This window comes from Falco peregrinus, chromosome 10 (assembly GCF_023634155.1).
Source record: "Falco peregrinus isolate bFalPer1 chromosome 10, bFalPer1.pri, whole genome shotgun sequence".
NCBI lineage: Eukaryota > Metazoa > Chordata > Aves > Falconiformes > Falconidae > Falco > Falco peregrinus.
In genome coordinates, this window is record NC_073730.1 from 14,410,644 (window position 1) to 14,432,022 (window position 21,379).

The window sequence follows — 21,379 nt, forward strand, 5'->3', positions numbered from 1 at the left end:
GCATGGAGGAGTATTAACTCTTATCGGAATGTTGACTACTGTCAAATCTAGGAAAACCAAAATGACATTCTGGAAGGGAAACAAGCGGGTTCTTTGTCTGTTATGCCTTTGTCAATGCTGCACAGCCCAGTACTGATGCTTCTGACAAGGCCCAACCAGCCCCACAGTAGACAAATGAGGAATGATCTGCCCTTCCCTCATGGGCCTTACCTGATCTGTAGCAATTACAGATTGGCTTGAATTTGGAAATATCAAATAATTTTTCTACAAAGTTGACCTCCTAATTGTACTTGAAAATTCTGGAAATAATTACTTAATCCCTTTCTTAATATTGAATTATACGGTTCAAAAGCCACCCATGGCAACAGCTTGATTACACAGTGAGTGTAAAAGTATTATTTTGATTTTCTACCATTTATGAAATGCCTCCTTGGTTTTGAACAGAGATGCACACAAATTAGGAGGTTTTCATTTTCCTTACTTTTGGCTGCTCCTTTCTGCATTGTTTCTAAAGTAAGTGATTTTAATATTCTCTGTTTTTCAGGGAGTCGGGTCTTTTTTTTTTTAATCTTTCCCCATGTCTGTCCTAATTCTCCAGAGTCCTTTGCATAGATGCAGAGATCAGAGTGCCTATAATATTTTAGAAAATGTGCTAGTGATTTATATAAACATACTCTAACATTCTGTTATTCACAGTTTCAGTCTCCACGTATCTTCTTCGCATTTTCAGCTACATCTGTGTACACAGATCTTCATTTACCTAAGGTAATACCGATGTCCATTTCTTGACCAAATATTGCCATGTAAACATACCTACAGCTAATTCAGAGTTCAGCAAAGTGTCCTAGTAATTCACACCATGTTTATCAACTTTGATTTTATTTTCTTATCTTCCTGTTCATTCACCCAGTGTGCTTGGATCCCTTTGTGTAATAATTTCAGTTTTTATTGTAATGCGCATGTTGTGTTGATTGATAGTGGATCTGAGATTCTACATTCCTAGGTAGAAGTAATAACCCATGGTAATCTGCATGGGAACACTTTAGTTTGCAACTAAGCATATTAAAGAAAAAACCCAACTATGTTACGTTATATGTATTATTTACATGAAATAATCAACGCTAAGAGCTATAGTTAAATGAGCGAGAAAGAAAAAAGCATGGGAGGAATTCAGTAATTTCTAAACTAATTCCTAATTCACCTGCTTATTTCTCTACAACAGACAAATGTCTCTACCAAAACAAGTCCAAAACTATGGATGTCCATGGTTTTAGTTTACCACAAAGCAGGTAAAAATTACTATGGTTAATTTTCTGCTCTGAGGATTCAATCAGAAATGAATATTCTGAGCATCACCGTTAAAGCAGGATGAGAGAGAAAGGTAAACAGCTAGGGGAGACTTCTTCTTCATGCAAAAGGAAAGCCCCTTGCATTTAAAAGAGGCTCCATCTGTGCAGACCAGTTCTATAGACAAGGTGGGAGTCGGGGAGGAGAGGAGCAAAATGCAACAGAGAAAACTGGAAGAGAGATTGAAACAAAAAGGGCAATCTGAAGATATAATTCAGAAAGGCAAGAGAGAGAGGGTTGAAATTATCTGTTTTCAGCAAATTAAAGAGAAGGTTAAGTTACCAGAGTGTTTGAAAGGCAAAATAACCAGTTTTGAGAGTGAGACAATCTGAGCAGGAGATAGAATTTATGGAGGTTAGGGACTGAGAAGTTAGGTAAAACATGAGCTTCATGACAATGCGACTTCTGATAATGGAATCATCATATAAGACAGCAGAAAGCTCAGTGTGGGGAATGTTTAAGGCAATCCATTGCTAGGTATAGATCTGATGTCCAAAGAAGTTGCACAAATCAAAGCAAAAGTCACTTTGTTTATGTTTGTTTCTCAGTGATGTCTCTCCTCATGATGCTTTTTGATGCCTTTCCTGATCATACAGAATGTTTAAACTAGAACTGGCTAATTAGACTTTCATTTTAAAGTAAATAGTTCTGACAGTGAAAAGCTGCGGTTTAAATTAAAGTCAGACCACACAATCTGTGTATCTGTGTAAGCTGTGATTATTGCTATGCGTGGCTGCTTTGCTGATGGGCAAATCAGCACAGTGACCACAGTGTTTTTTCTCTATTCAGAATCACTCTCTAATACCGTTTAATGTTCACAGAGGCAGGTTTAGAACACTTGGATTAAATTTAACTGCATTTCAATATCCCCTTCTTCTTTCTTCTTCACCTGGATTTCTGCCCTCTCTCTCCCTGTTTTAGCCTTGTCTCCCAAGAACAGTGGTAGTTACAGTCACACAGATATTTCAAGATTTGTGTAGTTCTAACTTTGAAATAGATACTCATCTATTGTGAGCTGGCACAAATGCATTTAAGGTATGTTTGATTAATACAAATAGTTCTCTGTCCTGCCCTCTCACATCTGAAAGCCCAAGAACTCATAATCCATATCCATACCATAATTGCAGGTGTATAAACTAGGAAATTTGTTTAGTAAGAAAAACAAAATTAAGAGCAGGATCAAAATACTATGAAAAGACTGATTTTGACAATCACATTTCTTAAGAACAGTATGTGCTCTAAACAGATTTTAAGAAATTGGGATCTTACCTTTTTTGTCTTTGATGTTCAGAAACCAAAGCAGCAGACTGCATTTTAATGTCACATTTAGTACCACCACTTTGCAAATGATGACAAGGTGGAAGACTGAAAGAATAGTCTGAGATGCTAAATCCTTTTGATGCTGTTTTACGGTGCTTTATTCATGCACATATCCATCCAGGTGAAGCTTGTCCTTCTTTTGTGGGATTAAGAAAAACAGACAGAAAAAGATATTTTAGAAATATCCATGGTGGTAGGGCTAAGAAATACTTGCTAAAGAACTTTCATCTGATAGATCGGTTACCATCTAAGGAACCTACTTGTCTTGTTTGCTGGTTATAATCTAGTAAATATTTAACTTGCTAAATAAGAGATTGGGGATCTGTGATTTATAAGTGGGTGTAGCCCTTACTTTGACATTTATTGTGGCCCTTTGTTCTGGACATAGCCTAACTAAATTAGCAGGTGAGGTAAAGATTGTGGTGATTTACTGTAATTTCTGGACAGATAAAAGTAGTAGGCAGGTGTCAAAGGTTACTTGTAACAAAAATGATAAAATTTTATATCATGAACTGTTTTAAATGAAATAAGTGTGTTCAGAGTCTTCAGGAAAAACCACAGCAAATGCATTCTAAAGTTGAACTTCTGTGACCAGGAATGCTAAATTTTCTCAGATATACAACCGGAGTACTATAGTAGGTATGGAATCAATACCTGTTTTGTTTCATGCAAAATTGCTTTGAAAGCAATAATTTCATGGCACCTCTTCAATTTTCCTCTGCCAAGTTTCATGACACCTTGATTTATTGATCTAGTGGTGTGTAAAGAATGAAAGGAAATGTGGTTCTGTGTTTGACAGGATGCCATACTTGCTCTCTGAGCCATATCTCAGGCTGTGCAGGATTCAGCATACATCTCTGTAGCAGAGAGTATCTGCATCAAATCTGTGAAGGATTTGGCCAAAAGAATATGCAGTCTGAAATTTTCAAGCTGTATATTAGACAGATTCAAAGATCTGGAAAAGCCACTTCTCTAAACAGATACATTAGGAAGAAAGAGTTAAGGAAGTAGGGAGATTGGGAAGAGGTTAGAAATGTGAGAGACCGTTTCCACTTGCAGTGGAAGATTCAGGGGATGGGAAGTCTGGCATGTAAATCTCTGAACTATCAAAGAAAGACACGGTCGTCTTAGTTCTTTCCATTATGGCTATGTGGGATCTCACTGAGACATGGAAATATCCAAAGGCCAGCTGTGATGCTGTTCTGTGTTTTGTAATATAAGTAAAGGTAGGTTGGCACGGGCGTTGGTTAGCACAGAACACCAGCTGTGTGGCAGTCTGGGTCCAAGCCTGTGATACTTTTGCTGGCTGATACAAGTTCCGTTGTGCAAGCAGTGTACCCCATTCCCCAGAGGTGACTCCTGCTGCGCAGGATTACCAGCCATAAATAAGGTCTTCTCTGTGCTGATGGGGAGATCTGCTGACTTACGGGACTTGCTAGTCGCAGAGTTTTGTCCTTCGGCCAGCAGAGCTGAAGGCTGGTGAACTGTCTTGGTATGACCTCCTAGCCTTCCTTCTTGACCTCTTCCTGTCTTCGTCCCATCTTTCGAGTAGATTAAACATAAAAGAACTGAAAAATATAATTTTGTAGGTGTCCTTTCTACTCTTGGCCAGGCAAACCCCCTAAAAATCCTTTGCTTCTTGTGTATATATTGCCCCAGGTATTTGTCTTGAGGACAAGATAAGACAAATATGTTAAATACTAGTAAGGAAATAATTTTAAAGGAGACTAAAAAAAAAGATTATTTCACTACACTGATTTGAATATCAAGCCCTTCATTCAAGATTTGCATCTTCGGATTGCATAGGAACCCAAATTTTGTAATTTTTATAATATTTCCTTTAAAAAGAATTCTTTACACTGAAATCTTTCCGGAACGTCTGCAGCGTATCTGGGTGGGGTGTGGATTAGGTCAGGATGAAATAGCTGCTGCGAGTTCCGCTTGAAGTAGCTCACTCGTAAGTTCTGGCGCGATGAGGTCTCCCTCTTGTGGGACGTCTTGGGTACTGCAGGCGCCTGCGGCGGCGGCGGCAGCAGCAGCAGCCCCAGGCAGGGCGGTGCGCCTGGCCGCGCCCCGCCAGTAGCTGCGGGCTGGCTTGCGGGGAGCAGCGTTCCAGTATCAGATAAGAGCGAAAAACAGAGCCCATCCCAAATGCTGCTCGTTTTCTTGACACCTCAGAAAGGCAACCACCAGCAGGAACAGAGCCCTGCATCTCAATCTTGATGATCAACTGTTTAATACATCAGGACACAAGTATTTTTAGAGCAATGTAAGAGTCCTAGTTCATTAAAATGTTTGTGCTTCTTACTTGGACAGAAACAATGTAGCTCATTTTAAAGTATTTCTCTTTTGTATTGTTTTTTATGCTCTCTAAAAGCATACACATGGAATTATGATTTGCTATAGGCCTATCAGCCTCGTAAGGAAGGGGGCAGAAGTGTAATTATGGTACTGTAGTTTGTATGTGTCCCCTATATAAACATTTAAGAAAGACTTACCGCGTGCCATGTTGAAGCATTACTCACAAATGTTTAATTCTGGTCTACTGTGAATGTTTCGGTCATGTTCAGGTAAATCAATACCTGAATGGTAACACCAAAAGTGGGATGGGAATATAATGAACTTACACATATGTGTTATATATATATATATATATATATATATATATATATGTAAAACATACATATACAAATATTCAGAAAAGACTTGACAAAATGGAGAGAAACCTGCCAGAGTGTGACTGATAAGAAAATCTTCCTTTGTAACATAAAAATTTTCTTGTTTCTCCATGAAAGGGTTGTCTGGGTCTATGTGATGCAAACGGCAGGAACATGCAGTTAGTGCTCTAGCAGTTAGTGCTCTATAGGTTTTATTATGGACATTCGAAAATATGCATAGGTGTATATTAAGGACCAAAGACCATGTTGGCTTTACTTTATAGAGACTTTCGTCTTCATGTAACAGTTTCTGTCGCTTTAAATTATCTTAATGTTATTTGTTGTACTACAGGACCTTTGCTTGGCTGAAGAGATAGTTTTGTTCCCAGAACTGCTGCACAGTATTGTAGATGTGATGATATGTTCTTGAATACTTTGAGTCTTGCTGCTATTGAATTTAAACCTAAAACAGCTTTAAAGGAAAAGAACGCCTTTTTCTCCTCTGTCAAGATATCATCTTTTTTACTGTTGCTCAGTTTAACTGTAACAGAGAAGCAGTGGCATGGTGGGTTGGCAACTGAACAGCTCAGGGCAGCTGATGGATTTATGCTTTTTTTTTTTTTTTTTTTTTTTATTCAACTGGTCAGATACGAGAGGCAGTAAGTAGCAAAGTTTGTAAAGTCTCAACTTTTCTGCATAGTTTTCATGATGTGCCACCTGAGTCAGTCAAAAACTGTACATACTCAGACTTCCTTAAAATTGATGTATTTTATGGAGATGCTGAAATGCAAATTTAGAGCTTGACTTGAAGTCTCTACAGATTTGCAAATATCACCCATGATCATTAAGAACTGATCCACTGCAATGGATAACAATTGTGTTTCATTTGGCATCAGATCACCTTTCAGATTAGTATTCTTGAGATTTATTTAAATTATAGGCTTGATAATATATTGTTCTGCTTTGTGTTATATTAAAGTGACCCACCCTCACTGTGTCATTTCCTGTGCATCATTTTCCTACACAAAGTACTGCCAAACTTTCATCTGAAACACAGAAGTGCTGCTCTGATTGGATTTGATTCCTGGCATTAGAAATCTGGGCTTAGTTGCCTGCTTCTGAAGTATAAACGTTTCCAAACAAATATATAAAATTGTTAATGTCTTCCAGCCTCTCAGAGTGCTGAAAATAGGTTGCTTGGAAGATTTTTTTATTGTATTTAATTTCTGTCTGATTAAAAATAATTTTATTGCTATTTAGGCATGTCAAAATAACTTTGGTTAATTTGGTGTGACAAAGCCTAGATACAGAAAAACTGGGAGTGTCAAAGGTCTTAAGCCTGTAAAAAATCCTGATCTCTTTTATGTCGCTTGAATGTCATTGAAGAAAGACCCAAGACATTAGAGAAGACAGTCATCGTGGTGTTTAGCTATGTGGCTTGTGCTGCATAGCTGCTTTCATTAGATTAAAATGTAAAACCAAATTTTATTCTTAGAGGGAGTAAAATTATTTTAAATTGCCTCACTCCATTATCTCTAATTTTAAAAAATTGCCTGCCCATCTGTTTGCCTTTCATATAGCATTACCTCACCTTGGAAGATGCATCCTGATTCCACTTTTCAGGGGTGCACCTCTTGGCATAGCTCAGAACGTATTTCATTCCTCTGTGTATTCTGCTGTTAGGGTCTCACACAGAAGAATTTATAGTGTGTCTGGATTAGTGGTTTAGTTCAAATGAGGAATGGGCTTCTGAAGCTTAAATCTGCTTGTCCCTGCTAAATGTGCTTTGATTCACATCATGGAGCAGTCTTGAGGTGCTTTATTGAATCTCTTTCAGATGAAACTGCAGAGGACAATGTGCTCCAAGAGCATATTCAGTGCTCACCAACTGCATTCAGTCCCTAATAGGACCTGATTAATTCTTGTTAGAGGTAACCCCCCCCGAAATATGCATACTGAGGATGTCAGGTTGTCAGCCCAAAATGTTTCTTTCCAGAGCTCAGTTTCTATTGAACCCCAGTGCTTGCTGATGTGTACATGGCCTCTGTCTTGTTAGTATGATTCCTTTTAGCAGAGGTGGTATCTGTCTCTTTGGCTTTGGAAGTCCTTGTGGAAATATCTCTTAACAATTATGTTCCTGTGAGACCACACCTCCAATTCCACTTTATATTAGGAGGGGAAGAGGAAGGAAATCAGTTTTTTGCCAGAGCCCCGTTCGAGGTTTTACTGAATACGTGGCAGACTGCTCAGTGCTGGGGTTCTGCTTTGCCTAAACTGGGGAAGCTGGAATCGACTGCATTTGGGTTCCAATATCCCCAGAATCAGAGCCTTCCCCAGGCACTCTCTGGTGCTTAACTTCAGGCTTGTCTCTCCTACAAAAGTAGATACAAAAGATTTGCCAGCTAGCAACAGGGAAGTGACAAAATGAAGTGTTCTTTTCTTACGCCGTATAAATAATAATTTCTGGAGTCTGCTGGGGCACATTTTAATTTCCATTTTCTTTCTTACCTTCCCAAAAACCTCCTCAAAAAGAAGTGATAGAGGCTGACATTCAGATGTCGTGTTTCTTCGTATGGTATCTTTTTCGAGGAGGCTTTACTCTAGTGAGGCTAAAATAAATTTCAGTAATGATGAACTAATGCAGTCCTAATGGAATGCTTCTAGACTGACTGGGATTTAATGGCATGGCAGTACAGCAAATTTCTGGATTTTAATGAGATAAGCAAAATAACTGTCCTTTACATCATACTATTAATAGGTTGAACTTGATTAAATTAGAACAGAAGCAGCTTTCACACTGAGGCAAGCATGCTCTGGAAACACTGAGTTCAACATCAGTGACATAGCAAAGATTTTTAGGTATAAATCACAGCCATGTGAACCTAAAAAAATTAGATTTATTAAGCTGCACACATTAGCAAATTGAATTGTTGATGCTTCTTCAAGTTGTTGTTCCCTGGTTCTTCCCTTTCCTGCTCTGTAAAAGTTCAGAGTTCTCTGTGGGTCACAATTAACTCTGGGACAGAAAGTGCATAAATGTAAAATTTAAATAGTTTGAGATAAAATGCTTGCAGTAAGATGGGAATATTTGCTGCCTATAGGACAGTTCAGAGCAGTTTTGAGGTGATCCTGGTTTTCTGATTTTTACCATGATTTGGTGCTTGTAATTTTATACTATCGTTGAAGCTAGCATTCATTGATATATCTGTGGTTATTTGAGACACATTGATATGTGTCTCTAGCATCTAAGAAAAGGAAGCGATCTTCCTTAAGATTTTGGACAATTATTCTGTGGAATTTAGGTAATCAATAGTAGAAGTGTCCTCTAGTTAGAAGTTCAGTCAAAGCAGTTCAGTGAGCTGAACTCACAAAATACTTGATATGCTTTTCAGATATGAAACGTGCTAGTCATTTTTGTTCCTCACTGGAACTCTTAGGCAGGAAACAAGTTTCAAAGAGATGTTAGTGTAGCAGTGTGTTATTAAATCCTCTTTGCAGTTGGATGAAACCTTGAAGAATTTAGGATAAAACTGAGCTGTCTGAATAAAATGGCATTTTTTAAAAATGTATTATGTACCAAGCTAATAGCTACTTCAAAATTTTGCTTCATTAACTGGGAAGCATTAAAAGCTCAAAACCACTGTGAAGGATATGTTAATCAAAAACATTAATGAAATGTGTTAACCTCCAGATATATGTTCCCATGCACAAAAATAAGGGTTTTGTAATTTAGACCCATTAAGTATCACGGCTGTATTGGCTGAGTTAGCAGCCTCAGGTGCTGGCTGCCATTTAGTATTGCCAATTTTTTGCTCTGTTAGCTATATAAATGGGGTGGGGGGAGAGCCTTAACAGCAATCCAGTCTTTACTAATGGGAAGGTGCTTAAGATGCAAATGAAAAGCTTTCCTATGCCCTCTTTCAATATGTACAGTAGGTGTATTCAGTCTGTCCTCGCTTTCCTCCTGTTGAAATAAATTTATTATTTGAGACTGAGCCGTGCAGACTTCTGTGCTGCTCGGTGGTTGTGCTACAATACAAAGATCATAGATCTCATTCCCATGTAAGAACACCTCTTTCGTTGTGTAGCAGAAACTCATTAATTTTAATACACACCGGTGAAGCAGCTGAGTGGGCTTTGAGGTCTCCTTCATAGCAGCACATTCTATTGCTTCTGCACCACTGAGTTCATTATTCTTTTATTAAGAAAGCAAAGAGGAATACAGTGTGTACAGTCCTAATGCTATCTTTCTCAGATATCACAGGGCATCAGCACTCTCCAGAAACATAACGAGCCTGCTTGGGAAATGAAATCAAGCGTTCTTTGTTTTGTTAACCCATGAGTGAGGAACATGTTGCACGTATTTCTACATGATTTACTTCTTCTCTATTTCCTTCTTACCCTAAAGTTATGCAGGTCAAGGCTAGGAAAATTGGCTGCGCAAGAAATAAATGTCAGCAATGCTATATAGGGCCAATAAAGGACTTGTCTGCATTTCCTCTGCAAACAACTATATGTAAGGTATTTCCTCAAGCCTCCAATATTTAACTATGCTGACACAAGTATCTTTACAGAGATATACATTTTGCTTTCCATGTTGCTTCTTTAGGACTGAGACTTCTTTCAAGCCTTGGGAGCCCAGTTCCATTTCTGCCAGTTCCTAAATGGTCTGAAAGTCTCAGCTCAGTTCTGCCAGGATGCATGAGGGAGGCATTCATGTAGTATTAGGTCAGTGAATCTTTTTAGGGGAGGTACACAGTGCGGCTCAACACCTGTGTGCACTGATTCAGGTCCAATTGAGATTTACTTTCAGAATGGAGGTTTGATTCAGCTGTCACATCCTCCACCCTCTTTGTCCCATCTCTGTTCTGTCAATACAAATATAAATACCAAATAGAAAATCTGTACATTTATTTCAGTGCGCTGTCATTTGTAATTAGTACTCAGGCAGAATATGTGGTCATTTCTACATACCAAACGTTAGCCGTGTTTTTACTTTGTTAAAGAAGTCTCTATTTAATTTCAGTTTTGATTCTGCAGAATTTCTCAGGACTCGGCTGTGGGGACTAAATCCAAGCAGCTGTTCTTACAGTTTCTAAGACCAAGTCTCCCTTCTTTTCTCTTTTTAGGTTTGTCTTTCCTTACAGTCCCTATGTAAATATGCCCATTTTTATGGTTTGTCCCAAGACTTGTTAATTGTATTTTATAGGCCCCAAAGTCTCCTTAGTATGCAATAGTTCCCGTACTCTGAAAGATGTGCATCCCAAATTCCAGCAGAGCCTTATCCAACCTAGCTTTCCTGGGCAATGGTTCAGGAAAAAGAAGGAAGGAATATTGGAATGTCTCCCAGTAACCCCATGCTGTTGTCTCCCTATGGTGATCGATCAGTGTTCTGTCAAGACCTGCATGCATTGATTGATGTTCTGTGTGATAGAGGCTATCTGCTATGTTTGCTTTTTTCTGGTTCATGTATAACAGAAATGTTCTGTGTAGTGTCTTTCTGTTCTGCACCGGGAACTGGGGACAGCAGAGAGGCAGGCAACCTTGTTTTCTTGTCCTTGTTACCTGTGTAACAGGTTAGGTGAATCCTTTGGCAGGAAGACAAAGCAGCTGAGCTTGTTTTGCTAAGTAGGCCTTTGTCTGGCATGGGCAGAAACTAGAAGGCTCCTGTGAAGAGCAGAGAGTAGGCAAAAGCCAAGCACTGGAAATGCTAAAAGAAAAAAGACTTTCCCAAGGACCCGGGGTAATATGCTGCAATCTAAAGATGAAGTTTATTTCCCCATATCTGAGTTAGTGTCAGTACCTTTGTGGTTCCCCGAGTTTTATCAGCCATCAGAAATTCAACTTTTAGCCAGATCAATGTTTCTGAATTGAACACAGTACTCTGGTTGCCAGTCAAATGGGCAGGAGGTGAAGGTTGGGATCTCTTGTAAGCACTGTGGCTTCGGATGAGTGTAAACTTATTGGAAAGTCTCTCACCTTTCATCATTGCCCTGTCAGGCAGAAAAAAGTATTTGCCTCAGAGTAAGTAAACAACCTGTTTATATTTAAGATAATCACTCGAAAAGTTGGTAACACCTATTTGCTGTAGGAGGAAAGGTGCTTTCCATGACCCGATGTCTGCATTCCCTAAATTAGGAGGACATAATCAGGACCCTGGCGGCTGGCATGCTAAAGGTAACTCACCTGCTATCAAGAAATCTCTGCTGGATGATTGAGGAGAGTTGGAATCAGAACAGTATGTTGGAGTATGAAAAGACACATAAATCAATATCCTCCCTCTATCTCGAGTGTTCAGTTAGGCAAAGGGAGCTGGATGCCTGGCCAAGAGGCTGGGTAAATTTTCTTGAGGGTGTGGTAGCTGGAGAGAGAGGCTTGCTGCTTGGACAAAGGCAAGTAAGTCCTTACTGTGAAATATCTTCATGAAAAGCATTGAAGCTTCCTACCCAGAATAAAACTCAGGCCTGGAGATAACTGAGGTTTAGAAAATGTCAGGTTTTATGAAAAGAGCCAGATGATGGCAGCATAGAATGCAACAGAAAACTGAGAAAATTCCTGGGTTAAGTAGCAAGAGACCTGCCCTTGAAAACTGAGTCAGAGTTCAACCTTTCCATCTCATCCTCCACTTCAGCAGTGGCTTTTGAAATACAGTTTTATGGTTCTGGGGAGAGGAAAAAACCCAGTGATTTTGTTCTGTGTGCATGTGTTGATCTTTCATAAGCTATGCAATAAATCAGCTCAGAAATCTTTTCTGTGTGGCATCAGAGATAAACAATTCTGCTTCATCCTTTCAGATCCAGAAATCTTGTATTTTTTTCTCCTCAGCTGTATAAATTCTTTCAGGAAGTCCTACCCTCTACAAATAATACCCTCCTAGTTCTTGTAATCAAACCCTAATCTCTAAGTACTGCAGCCTCCAAGACAGAATTCAGAACACAGGTCTGGATATAATGTGAAATACAAGCCATATGCATGTTAGTTTTTCAAGAGGAAAGCTTAACAACTCATATCTGAATCAATGTTGACTGACTTGGGCACCTAAGAAACTAAGGTCTTTTTTGGTTGTGTAGTAGAAAAGAGCTGTCTCTGTGGCAAAATACCAGCCTGCATCTTCCTGGAGCACTGTTTACTGGTATTGGCAAATGGCAAGATAATCACTGTGCAGGGGCTGTTTTCTCTAGATCCACTGGTTTGTACTAGTCACAAAAGCAAGGAGTTGGGTTTCAACACAACCCTTCAGAATTGCTTCTGCAGAGGTAGCTATGCAGTCCTGCGGGAAGCAAACATGTGGCAGAGCCCTTTTGATATAAGAATTATTTACTTTAAAAAAGAAAAGGAGAAAATGTAAATATCTATAGTGCAAAACAAGAAAGAATCTGGAAAACATAGGATGTTAGTTAAATCCTTACAGTGAAAAAATCATGGCCTTTGGAGAAGGAACAGACACCATAAATATGTCAAGCTGGGAGGTAGCAAGATAAGCTCAAGGAGAACCAAATGGTTAATGAGACTAAACATAAACAGAAAATTACTGGAAATATGTGTGAACTATCCTAATTAGCATACTAAAACATCCACCCTGGAGCAAAGAAAGCCCCCTGCTAACAAAGCTCCATCCCCACAGAACATGCCTGGTAAAAAAAGAGAATGCTTTAAATGGAGATGAGGCTCTTAAGTACCAATGAAAATTAAGTGTGACTAAAGGTAATTGTGAAAGTGTATAAAAATTGTTCGAATTATATAAAAAGTTTTACTATGTGTGAAGAGGTGCGCTACCTTTGTTAGCACCCATGTCTGTGCAGACATGCCATAAATATATAACTCTGTGTGTGAACCGACTCTTGCACACTGAATGTAGAACCCAGAACTGGGCTAACACTTCGAGAACGCATACTGTTATGAGGTAGAAAGGGAGCACAGTGAAGCAACAGAAGGTCACAGCACATTCACAACCAGTTGTGGGTATGCCTTACCGCTATTCTGGTACCATTCAGAAGTGGGACTGCACCTCTGTGTGGTGGTAATTCTCAACTTTGGGAGAGGTTCCACAAGCCAAGGTGCTCCAATGGTTTTATTTTAGTATTTATTGACAATGTTCCCCTCACAAGCTTATAGAAATAGTTTCCTGGATAGGCAAAAGATAAATGGCTGTAATGCACTTGAACACCGAATGCTCTTCTGCCAACAGAGACTACTGAATTAACACTTGTTACATCTGCTAACTCCTCAGTCTCCTTGGGGTTTAATTTGAAATGTCAAAGTCATGGGTACTTTACACTGAACACTTACAGAAAGAAGAGGTGCTGCAAAGATGAACTGTACCAGCTTCTGAGTTTCTGGGTGGGATGGGAATGCAGCACATTTTAAGCTCAATTATTTTCTGGGATGGCAGGCTCTGATTGCTGCTGTAACAGGCTCTGGCTCTACAAATCTGCTATCTGTTGTACAGCTGGCCGTAGTTTGTAAAGCAGAAATGACTCTTTTGCTTGCACTTCCTACTGCCTGAAAAGGAGGTGGTTATCTATAAACAGCAGGAATTGTCAAGCCCTCCTTGACAGGACTACTTAAACATTATTTTCCTTAGTGTTTGTTTTTTTTTTTTATCCTTGTATTTGTTTCTGGGACTGTACTTATGGTGAGTTTCTACCCCAGCACTTGCAAAATATGAGGTTTTGGCTTATTCTAGTTCTATTAGTTGTAATGGTAAGAGTGTTGGAGCTATAAAAAAAGGGGATATTTCTTTATGAAACCTACCCAGGGCAGCTCAGTGTTATGGCAAGAGAGCAGACTTCAGAAGGAAGTTTGACCCTGTTCCTTAGAGGTCATAAAAATTATAGATGTCTGATGGGTTCCTCTGGCTTGTAAAAGCAAATTCAAGCCTTTCAGTAGCACCAGTAAGGGATGTCTGGAATTCCCATGTACAGAGAAGTGAAGCCCTCATTTAGCATGTGTGCAGTAAAATGCAAAAAGAAAAATACCTCAATGGAGTGAGTGGGGGAAGGATACCTACTGCTACTTACTGTCCAAGGCAGACTAAAAACCTTGCCAACAGGGACAATTGATATCTATACAGCACTTTGAAGATCTAAAGTGCAGTAAGTGCTGTTATTATTATTATTGCTACAGAAGCTAAGATTGCTCTTCTAAATAGATACATTGGACTTTTATCTTTTAAAACATTGTATTAAAAAAGAGCTGTGTGAAATTCTTCTAAAAAGGAGTGAATGATACAGTACATAGTAACATAGTAACAAAACATTTACAATTAGACCCTCCACTTTGCATAGACTTGGAGGAAAGGAATTTCTGAGTCAGCATGTGGTGCTATTAAACATATTTAAAAGTAGTTTAAGAATAGTCATCACATCCTTTTAGTACATATGACTCTCACTTTAAAAATAAAAAAAGAACATTGCTCCTGGGAGTTGTGTGCACTGTATTCATGCTATTCTGCACCTCTGCTTGTAAGTACTACTATCAGGAGGGTGAACAAAACGTGGCCATGACAATGGTCATCATAAATGTATACTGCTAGTGCACATTTTCCCGGAATGCTAGTTAGGTACGTGTCAGGGGTAAGCACACAGGACCTCAGTATGTAGCTGTCCTGTGCTCTCTTCCCCTCGGAGAGATGTGTTTTTATTAATGAAATCTTTAGTGTCTTTTCCAACCCGTAATTTTCAAGACAGATGTGTATCTGTGTGTCTGTTGTATAGCCTCTGCTTCCTTTGGAGCAAACAGGAATATCCTGACATGGTATCTTGTTGAAATCAATTTTAAGGGTTTGAGCAGCTCCGGCAAAACACTTTGCTCCTAATTAGCAGCTAGTTTAACACAAAAGTTTTGCGGCTGTCACATGACTATACTGAAAATGTTGTGCCCTTGGTTACAAAAGGTTGCAAGGCTGGAATGAGGGCAAGACCTGCTGGTCATTTACTACAGAATCAGTAACATCTTTACATCTTTCTTTTCTGGGATAGGAAGGACCACTGTGGCTAGGTTATGAGGATAAACGTGATACTAAGACTGCTGTGGCTTTGTATGACCAGGCCTGGATTACTGTGAGTGGACAGCAATTCTTAGAAACAGAAAATCAAAAGGATTGGCAGCTGAACTTTTTGGGTTCTTGAAAATCCTTGTCTCAAAGATCTCTTAAATATAACTACATTTTCAGTTTCATTTTAAGTGCAGTGAATTATTTTGTGGTAAGTTATTCTGGGAGCTCTATAAATACACAGCATAAATTAAATCATGTTGTATGTCTACTTAATATTCATTTGATTTGTTGAGCAGCATTTAGAATTGGCTTCTTATAGCACATAAACATAATATGAATGTATCTACAGGAGATCAGACAGAATCTGAGCTGAAACAGTGTCAGTCTGAAAGTGGTAGGATGGTAACCAAAGAAGGTAAAATTTTCAAACAATAGACCTCACTAAAGGAATTTTATATTGTTTCATTTGAAAATTAAATACTGTTTTCTTTGCTGACTCTGATGCATATTGCACTCTATCATGTGTTCTTTCTCCTACTGTTCATTTTTCCTAAGATGGATTGAAAGAAAGTTTTATTATATTTGAAACAACTACTTTATCTTGATTATTCTAACTTATGTAATGATAAGCATGATGGTATCAGAAACTGTCCAGAGCTTCCCAAACTACTCCTGATAACAAATTAAAAAAAAATTATTTAACTTTTCTAAGCTACATTAGCTTCTGGGACATTGAGATTAAGATGATGCTTACACATTTACTGTCCTGTCCTGTACTGTAATGTACACATCACACATGTACAGTAAATGTCTGCAAAATTAATATGAAGTTATCCACTTAGTCTTGTGTTCTGTTTTCAATGTCTGTATTTGCAGATCATTTCAAAAGAGTTGCATTTATCAAAAGGAAGAAAGTAGTTTTAATAAGTTATTGCTTCACATATAGGGTGAAACTGTGCAGGTTGCAACTGATCTGTAACTACAGTTTGTACACCTATATTCTTCTCAAGATTTCAGCTTGCTATGATTTTATTCTTCACAACTACTTACAAGTTGTTTCATAGCATTTTTGTGTGCTATTATGTGTTTGCGAAGTGCTACCCCAAAGGTATTTGCATTTCAGTTCTGAGTGAAATTCTTCTTGTACAGTAGGTGATTTGCAAGGTGCTTTCTGATATTTGGTGATAAAAGGTGCCATGTAAATTATCTTTACTACCATATGGCCTCTTCATGTTCCCAGTTCAAATCCACCGGGAGAAATCTCTCCGCAACATCAACAGAAACACATCTGGTCCACACACAGCCTATGACAGAATATCCTTCCAGTTTGATTAGTCCTTCTGTGGAAGTCGAAATGTATTAGGCATAATAATAATAAGAAACAAAGCTTCTCAAAAATGAAAACCACTCTAAGATGTATTTGAGATACGCCAAAACCTGTTCTCAATAGAGCCAAGCATAACAGATTTTAAATTGGCTTGGTCAGAGTGAAAATCACTTGTAAGGGCACTGCTTACAAACTGTCTGGACTTTCAAGACAGTAGTTTGCTGCAGAAATGCTCCAGACCCTGCATATTCAAGCACAACATGCCAGATTTTACTGAGTTCTCCTTTCCCCCTGTTGCTGACCACTGGTGTGTTGATATGAAAGAAAATGATGACTGTTGGTGCAGCTATGTTCTGTGCTGCTTTCAGATGAGGGAAACAAGTACTCTTACCCGTGGGATATGCTGATTGTCATGCCTGCAATGCAGGCAGTTTCCTTCTACTGCTTACAGAAAATCATGCCAAATTTGTGTCAGTGATTCTTTCCATTGCAGCCTTTTGCAATCTGAAAACATTTTTGAAATAAAAAGGACAATGCCAGTGAGAATGAACTTTGACAGCAGTATAATGAAATGTGTGGGAGGAAGCACTCAATCTGCAGACATTGAAAGAAAATTTAATTCCACCTCCAGTCCTGCAAGATGTGGTATTGGACCAAGGACTTTCAGTACAAGTAGCAGCAGTGTACAGTCTAATTCATGCACGGTGAGAATAATCCCTTCTGGTGCATGCAATATTAATACTCCAGGGTTTTCTCCATCTGTTGTCACGTATGCCTAAAATGTAACCTCTTTGAGGCAGGAAGTCACTTTATTGTTTCATGCGTTTACTGTGCCTAGCACAGTCAGACACTGTTAGGGGAACATAATCACTACTGTAGTACAAATATTTTTTTTTTTCTCTTGGAGAAATCACAGGAATGAAGGAATAGTAATATGACTCCTAGGTGTATAAACCACTTCCTAAAAATAGGTATAATTTTTATAACTGAATGCAGGTATAGAAGTTACCTCGTTATTTTAATGAAAGTCCAGATTTTCACATAATATAACTTGTGGAAATCTACTGATATATGTATAAAATAGCAGCAGAAGAGGAGATCTTCTGCACAGGTGTGAAGATAAAAACAATAATCATGGTACCTGTGGTGAGGGTAGGAAAAGGTTGAAATGGGCTCCCTGATGACTCTCAGCTCTGAGGGTACATGCTATCAGCATGATTTCTAAAGCATGATTTCATGAAGCTGTCGCCTCTGCCCAGGCAGAAGCATCCGCTTCTTTGTCCCCAAGCACTAAGAAGCGGGACTGCATTTCTACAGCCATGTTAGGAGGAGCATTCCCATTTATAATCCTGCTGCAGTAAAGAAGGCTGAATCACATGGTTATATTGGTGTGCGCCTATAGTGTTTCAGGTGAAATTATTATCAGTCAGATAATAAAGTCTGGAAGGAACAAGGAGAGGGGTGATGGACTTTCCATTGCTTCAAGTATAAAGTAGATGGTTGTTGGTTTTGAAGAAACTCAGTGGGCTTCTAAATATAAAATTAGAGGCCAACTTAATGACCTTTTGTAGACCTTATATGTTAACCACATCAAAAGTTATCAAAGGTAAGCACACAACAGGAAGATTCTGTGTCTATACAGCAACTTCTCCATGAAAATTTGATCTGAGACTGCCTTTTCTTCTCCTCTTGTTATACTGCATATCCTGAACAATCGATACCAAGCTGTTATTTTGTAGCTTATTTATAGGTCATAGATAAGAAATAGATTAGACTCATGTTTACATGTTTACTTATCCTTTCTTGTCCTGCTAACTTTCACCTGTGCTTTCTGAGGTGAGCAGTGAGCATGTTTGCAGCAGCGTGTGCTGGAGGAGCAGAGGCGGCCATCTTGTCTGCTGCTCTGTTGAAGCGCATTTGATCTGAGGGGGAGACACGTTATTTGTTGGGAGAAGCTAAGATGCGTCTTAGCACCTTTTGGATGATGAACATCTCTTTCAAACATATTTAATAAAATATTCCCTACTCAAAGAGCTTTGCTAAAAGTGTCTTTGCAAAGAGAAACTGCTCAAAGGAGTTAAGAAGGCAGTTGGGAAATGGAAATTTTCCTCCAGGAAAACATTTAAGTGGCTCTTTTTTATTTTTCTTTAAAGCATGTTTTCATCCTGAATTAAGATAAAAAGCCAACAGTTCACAATCACTCTTGCGGTAAAGACTGTGCTTTAGGAGAACCAGATTGGAAATTTCAGTTCATCTTTAGCTGCTAATAGGCGGTACAGTTGCCTCTTGGGAACAGCTGTATTTCTCAAAATCCATTCAGTTCTCCCATGCAAGTGCATTTTAGCTGATGGTATATTTCTTTCTTTGTAATTTTGACCAGCTCAAATAGTTAGCCAGGCATGGATGTGGTTATGGATGTGAGTGGAAGATTGCAGTGACGCATTTCACTAAGGAGAATTCAATTTTGACTTGCTCGGACCATAAGGCATCACACAAATTTCAGAAAATTGCTAAAAGAAGTCCCTTTTGTGAGTGAGGAAAACCAGCACTTTTCATCAAGGAAAACCAGCAAACTACTGCCTGTCTTAGAGCAGTGTGAGTTTCACTTCATTGGAGTGCAGAAAATGCCGTTTGTACTGGATTTTCTCTTTATTGGGCTTCTCTGCAGTGGGTGCCTGTGGCGAGGCAGGGGCAGCGAGGGGCTGCAGCCCCTGTGAGGGGAGGCTGGGGCTGCCCCGCACCGGGCACAGCCGGTTCCAGCCGGTTCCGCACCCGCCTCAGAGCAGAGCGCGCCTGCGCCCCTCAGCCAAACCGGTAGCGCCTCTGTCTGAGTGTGCTTAAGAAAGGGCAAAATGCCACAAAGGCGGTGAGATGTGAGGTAAAAAGTGTTAGAAACAGCCCTGCGACCACCAGGGTTGGAGAAGGAGGGGGAGAATGAGGCGCTTCAGGCAGAGATCCATGACGTGAATCAGGTAAGAGCTCCCTAACACAAGCCAGCAGGTTCCTCACAACTCTCCAGCAAAGTGATGCAAATGTCTGCCTGGTGTTTGCTGGTTACAAGCCATGGCAAAAGTATCTCAGGTAGGGGAGAGCACATATCTTTCTGAGGGAAATAATGATGTATATTTTTGCCCTAATCTTTTCATGTGTGTGTTTGTATTTCAGATCTTCTGAAATGAGAAAGAAGAGTGGTTGCTTAGGAGATACAAAATATACAAGTATTAGTATTTAATTATCAGAGTCATTCACTTTTTGGTCATAATGCTTAAAGCACTTGACTGGAGCCTGAAGAGATGGAAAACCTGACAATCCTCACTAGGCATTGCAACAAAACCTCTGCAGGGAGTTTTTCAAGAAGGTGAGTTGCACGGCCAGTCAGGCTGCAGAGAGCAAGAGCCCAGCCACAGACCACAGTCCACAATGAAAAAGCAAATCAGTGCTAGAAGCGAGATAGGTTCCTTAGTTACAGTTTCTGGTCACCGGGCCATGTACAGATAGCCCTCTCAGTCTCCTCTTATTCTGTTTTCTTTTCCAAAGGCAATATAATATTTAATTAGCTACACTTTGTTTCTTTTTATAGTGAAAACAAATATTTGCAATATACTTTGTGCAGTACAACATATTAAGTCTGATGCAGCCTTACAGAATGTGAGCTCAAATGGATGTTTAAAATTTGCATAACTGTAATTCGTTTTTCTCTTATTTGTCTGGACAACTGGTACTCTTGCACTCACACACACAGAAAGGCATGCTGATGGTTTCTGCAGTACTTAACACTGCCGAGAAATGCAGAATTTGTTTTTGCATTTGTGACATATACTTTGTTGCTTTCCTTTAAGCACCTTAAAATCTTGTGTGGGAGGTTAGGTAACTTATGCTAGCTGCATCCTGGGCAAAAAGAGCAAATCCTGTAATGGTATCACAGTGGTATGACTGGGACTGCCAAGCAGCATGTCTTTCTGGAGAATATATTCAGACACTTAATGGTTATATGGAAGCCATTTAGCGATTCTATAGAAGTAATCTATAGAGTTCCTCACACTTATTACAAGATCATTGAATTATCTTCCTACTTTAGGTTCACTCCCCTCTTCAACCCCTATGGGTTGTAGTGGTTTAACCCCGACCAGCAACCAAGCACCACAGACACTTGCTTACTGCCCCCACAGTGATTGGGGGGGAGAATCAGAAGAGTGATAGTGAGAAAACTCATGTGTGAGATAAAGACAGTTTAACAGGTAAAGCAAAAGCCTTTCATGCAAGCAAAGCAAAGCAAGGAATTAATTCACTACTTTCCATTGGCGGGCAGGTATTCAACCCTCTCCCAGAAAGCAGGACTCCATCACACATATTGGTTACTTGGGAAGACAAATGCCATAATGCTGAATATCCCCCCCCTCCTTCTTCCCCCAGCTTATATACTCAGCATGATGTCATATGGTATGGTTTAATGAAAGAAGTCAGCTTTCCTGGTCAGCAGCCCCAAGATGTGAAGCAGCATGCCTGGCCTGAGAGCTATGTCTAAAGCATTTGCCACCTCCCTCAGTTGTCTCCAACTCTGTGTTTGGGCTTTGGGGCAAAAATTTTGGAGCATCACAGCAGCTAAAAAGAGAGGTGTTACACAAAGAGGTCTTGAAAGCCCTAGAGCTTGCTAGGTGGGAATTTCTTCTTAACACCGAAGCTGGTCACTGAGGGGTCCTTTCTGCGGCCTGGTGGTGAGGCAGACCTGTG

General features: G+C 39.5%; 2 protein-coding genes across 2 annotated transcripts in view; one reads left to right on the plus strand and one right to left on the minus strand.

The window, feature by feature from the left end:
- PALMD (palmdelphin) overlaps window positions 1-2,675 on the minus strand; it is a 58,689-nt gene extending 56,014 nt beyond the window's left edge. Inside the window, exon 1 of the mRNA XM_055815095.1 lies at window positions 2,617-2,675. Coding sequence (XP_055671070.1) covers window positions 2,617-2,660 — 44 coding nt within the window. The 5' untranslated portion in view covers window positions 2,661-2,675. The remainder of the gene's footprint in view (window positions 1-2,616) is intronic.
- The window catches only part of PLPPR5 (phospholipid phosphatase related 5), a 232,395-nt gene that overhangs the window by 19,325 nt on the left and 191,691 nt on the right, over window positions 1-21,379 (plus strand). Inside the window, exon 2 of the mRNA XM_005237254.3 lies at window positions 19,814-20,006. The gene's annotated coding sequence lies outside the window, so the exon portion shown is untranslated. The remainder of the gene's footprint in view (window positions 1-19,813; window positions 20,007-21,379) is intronic.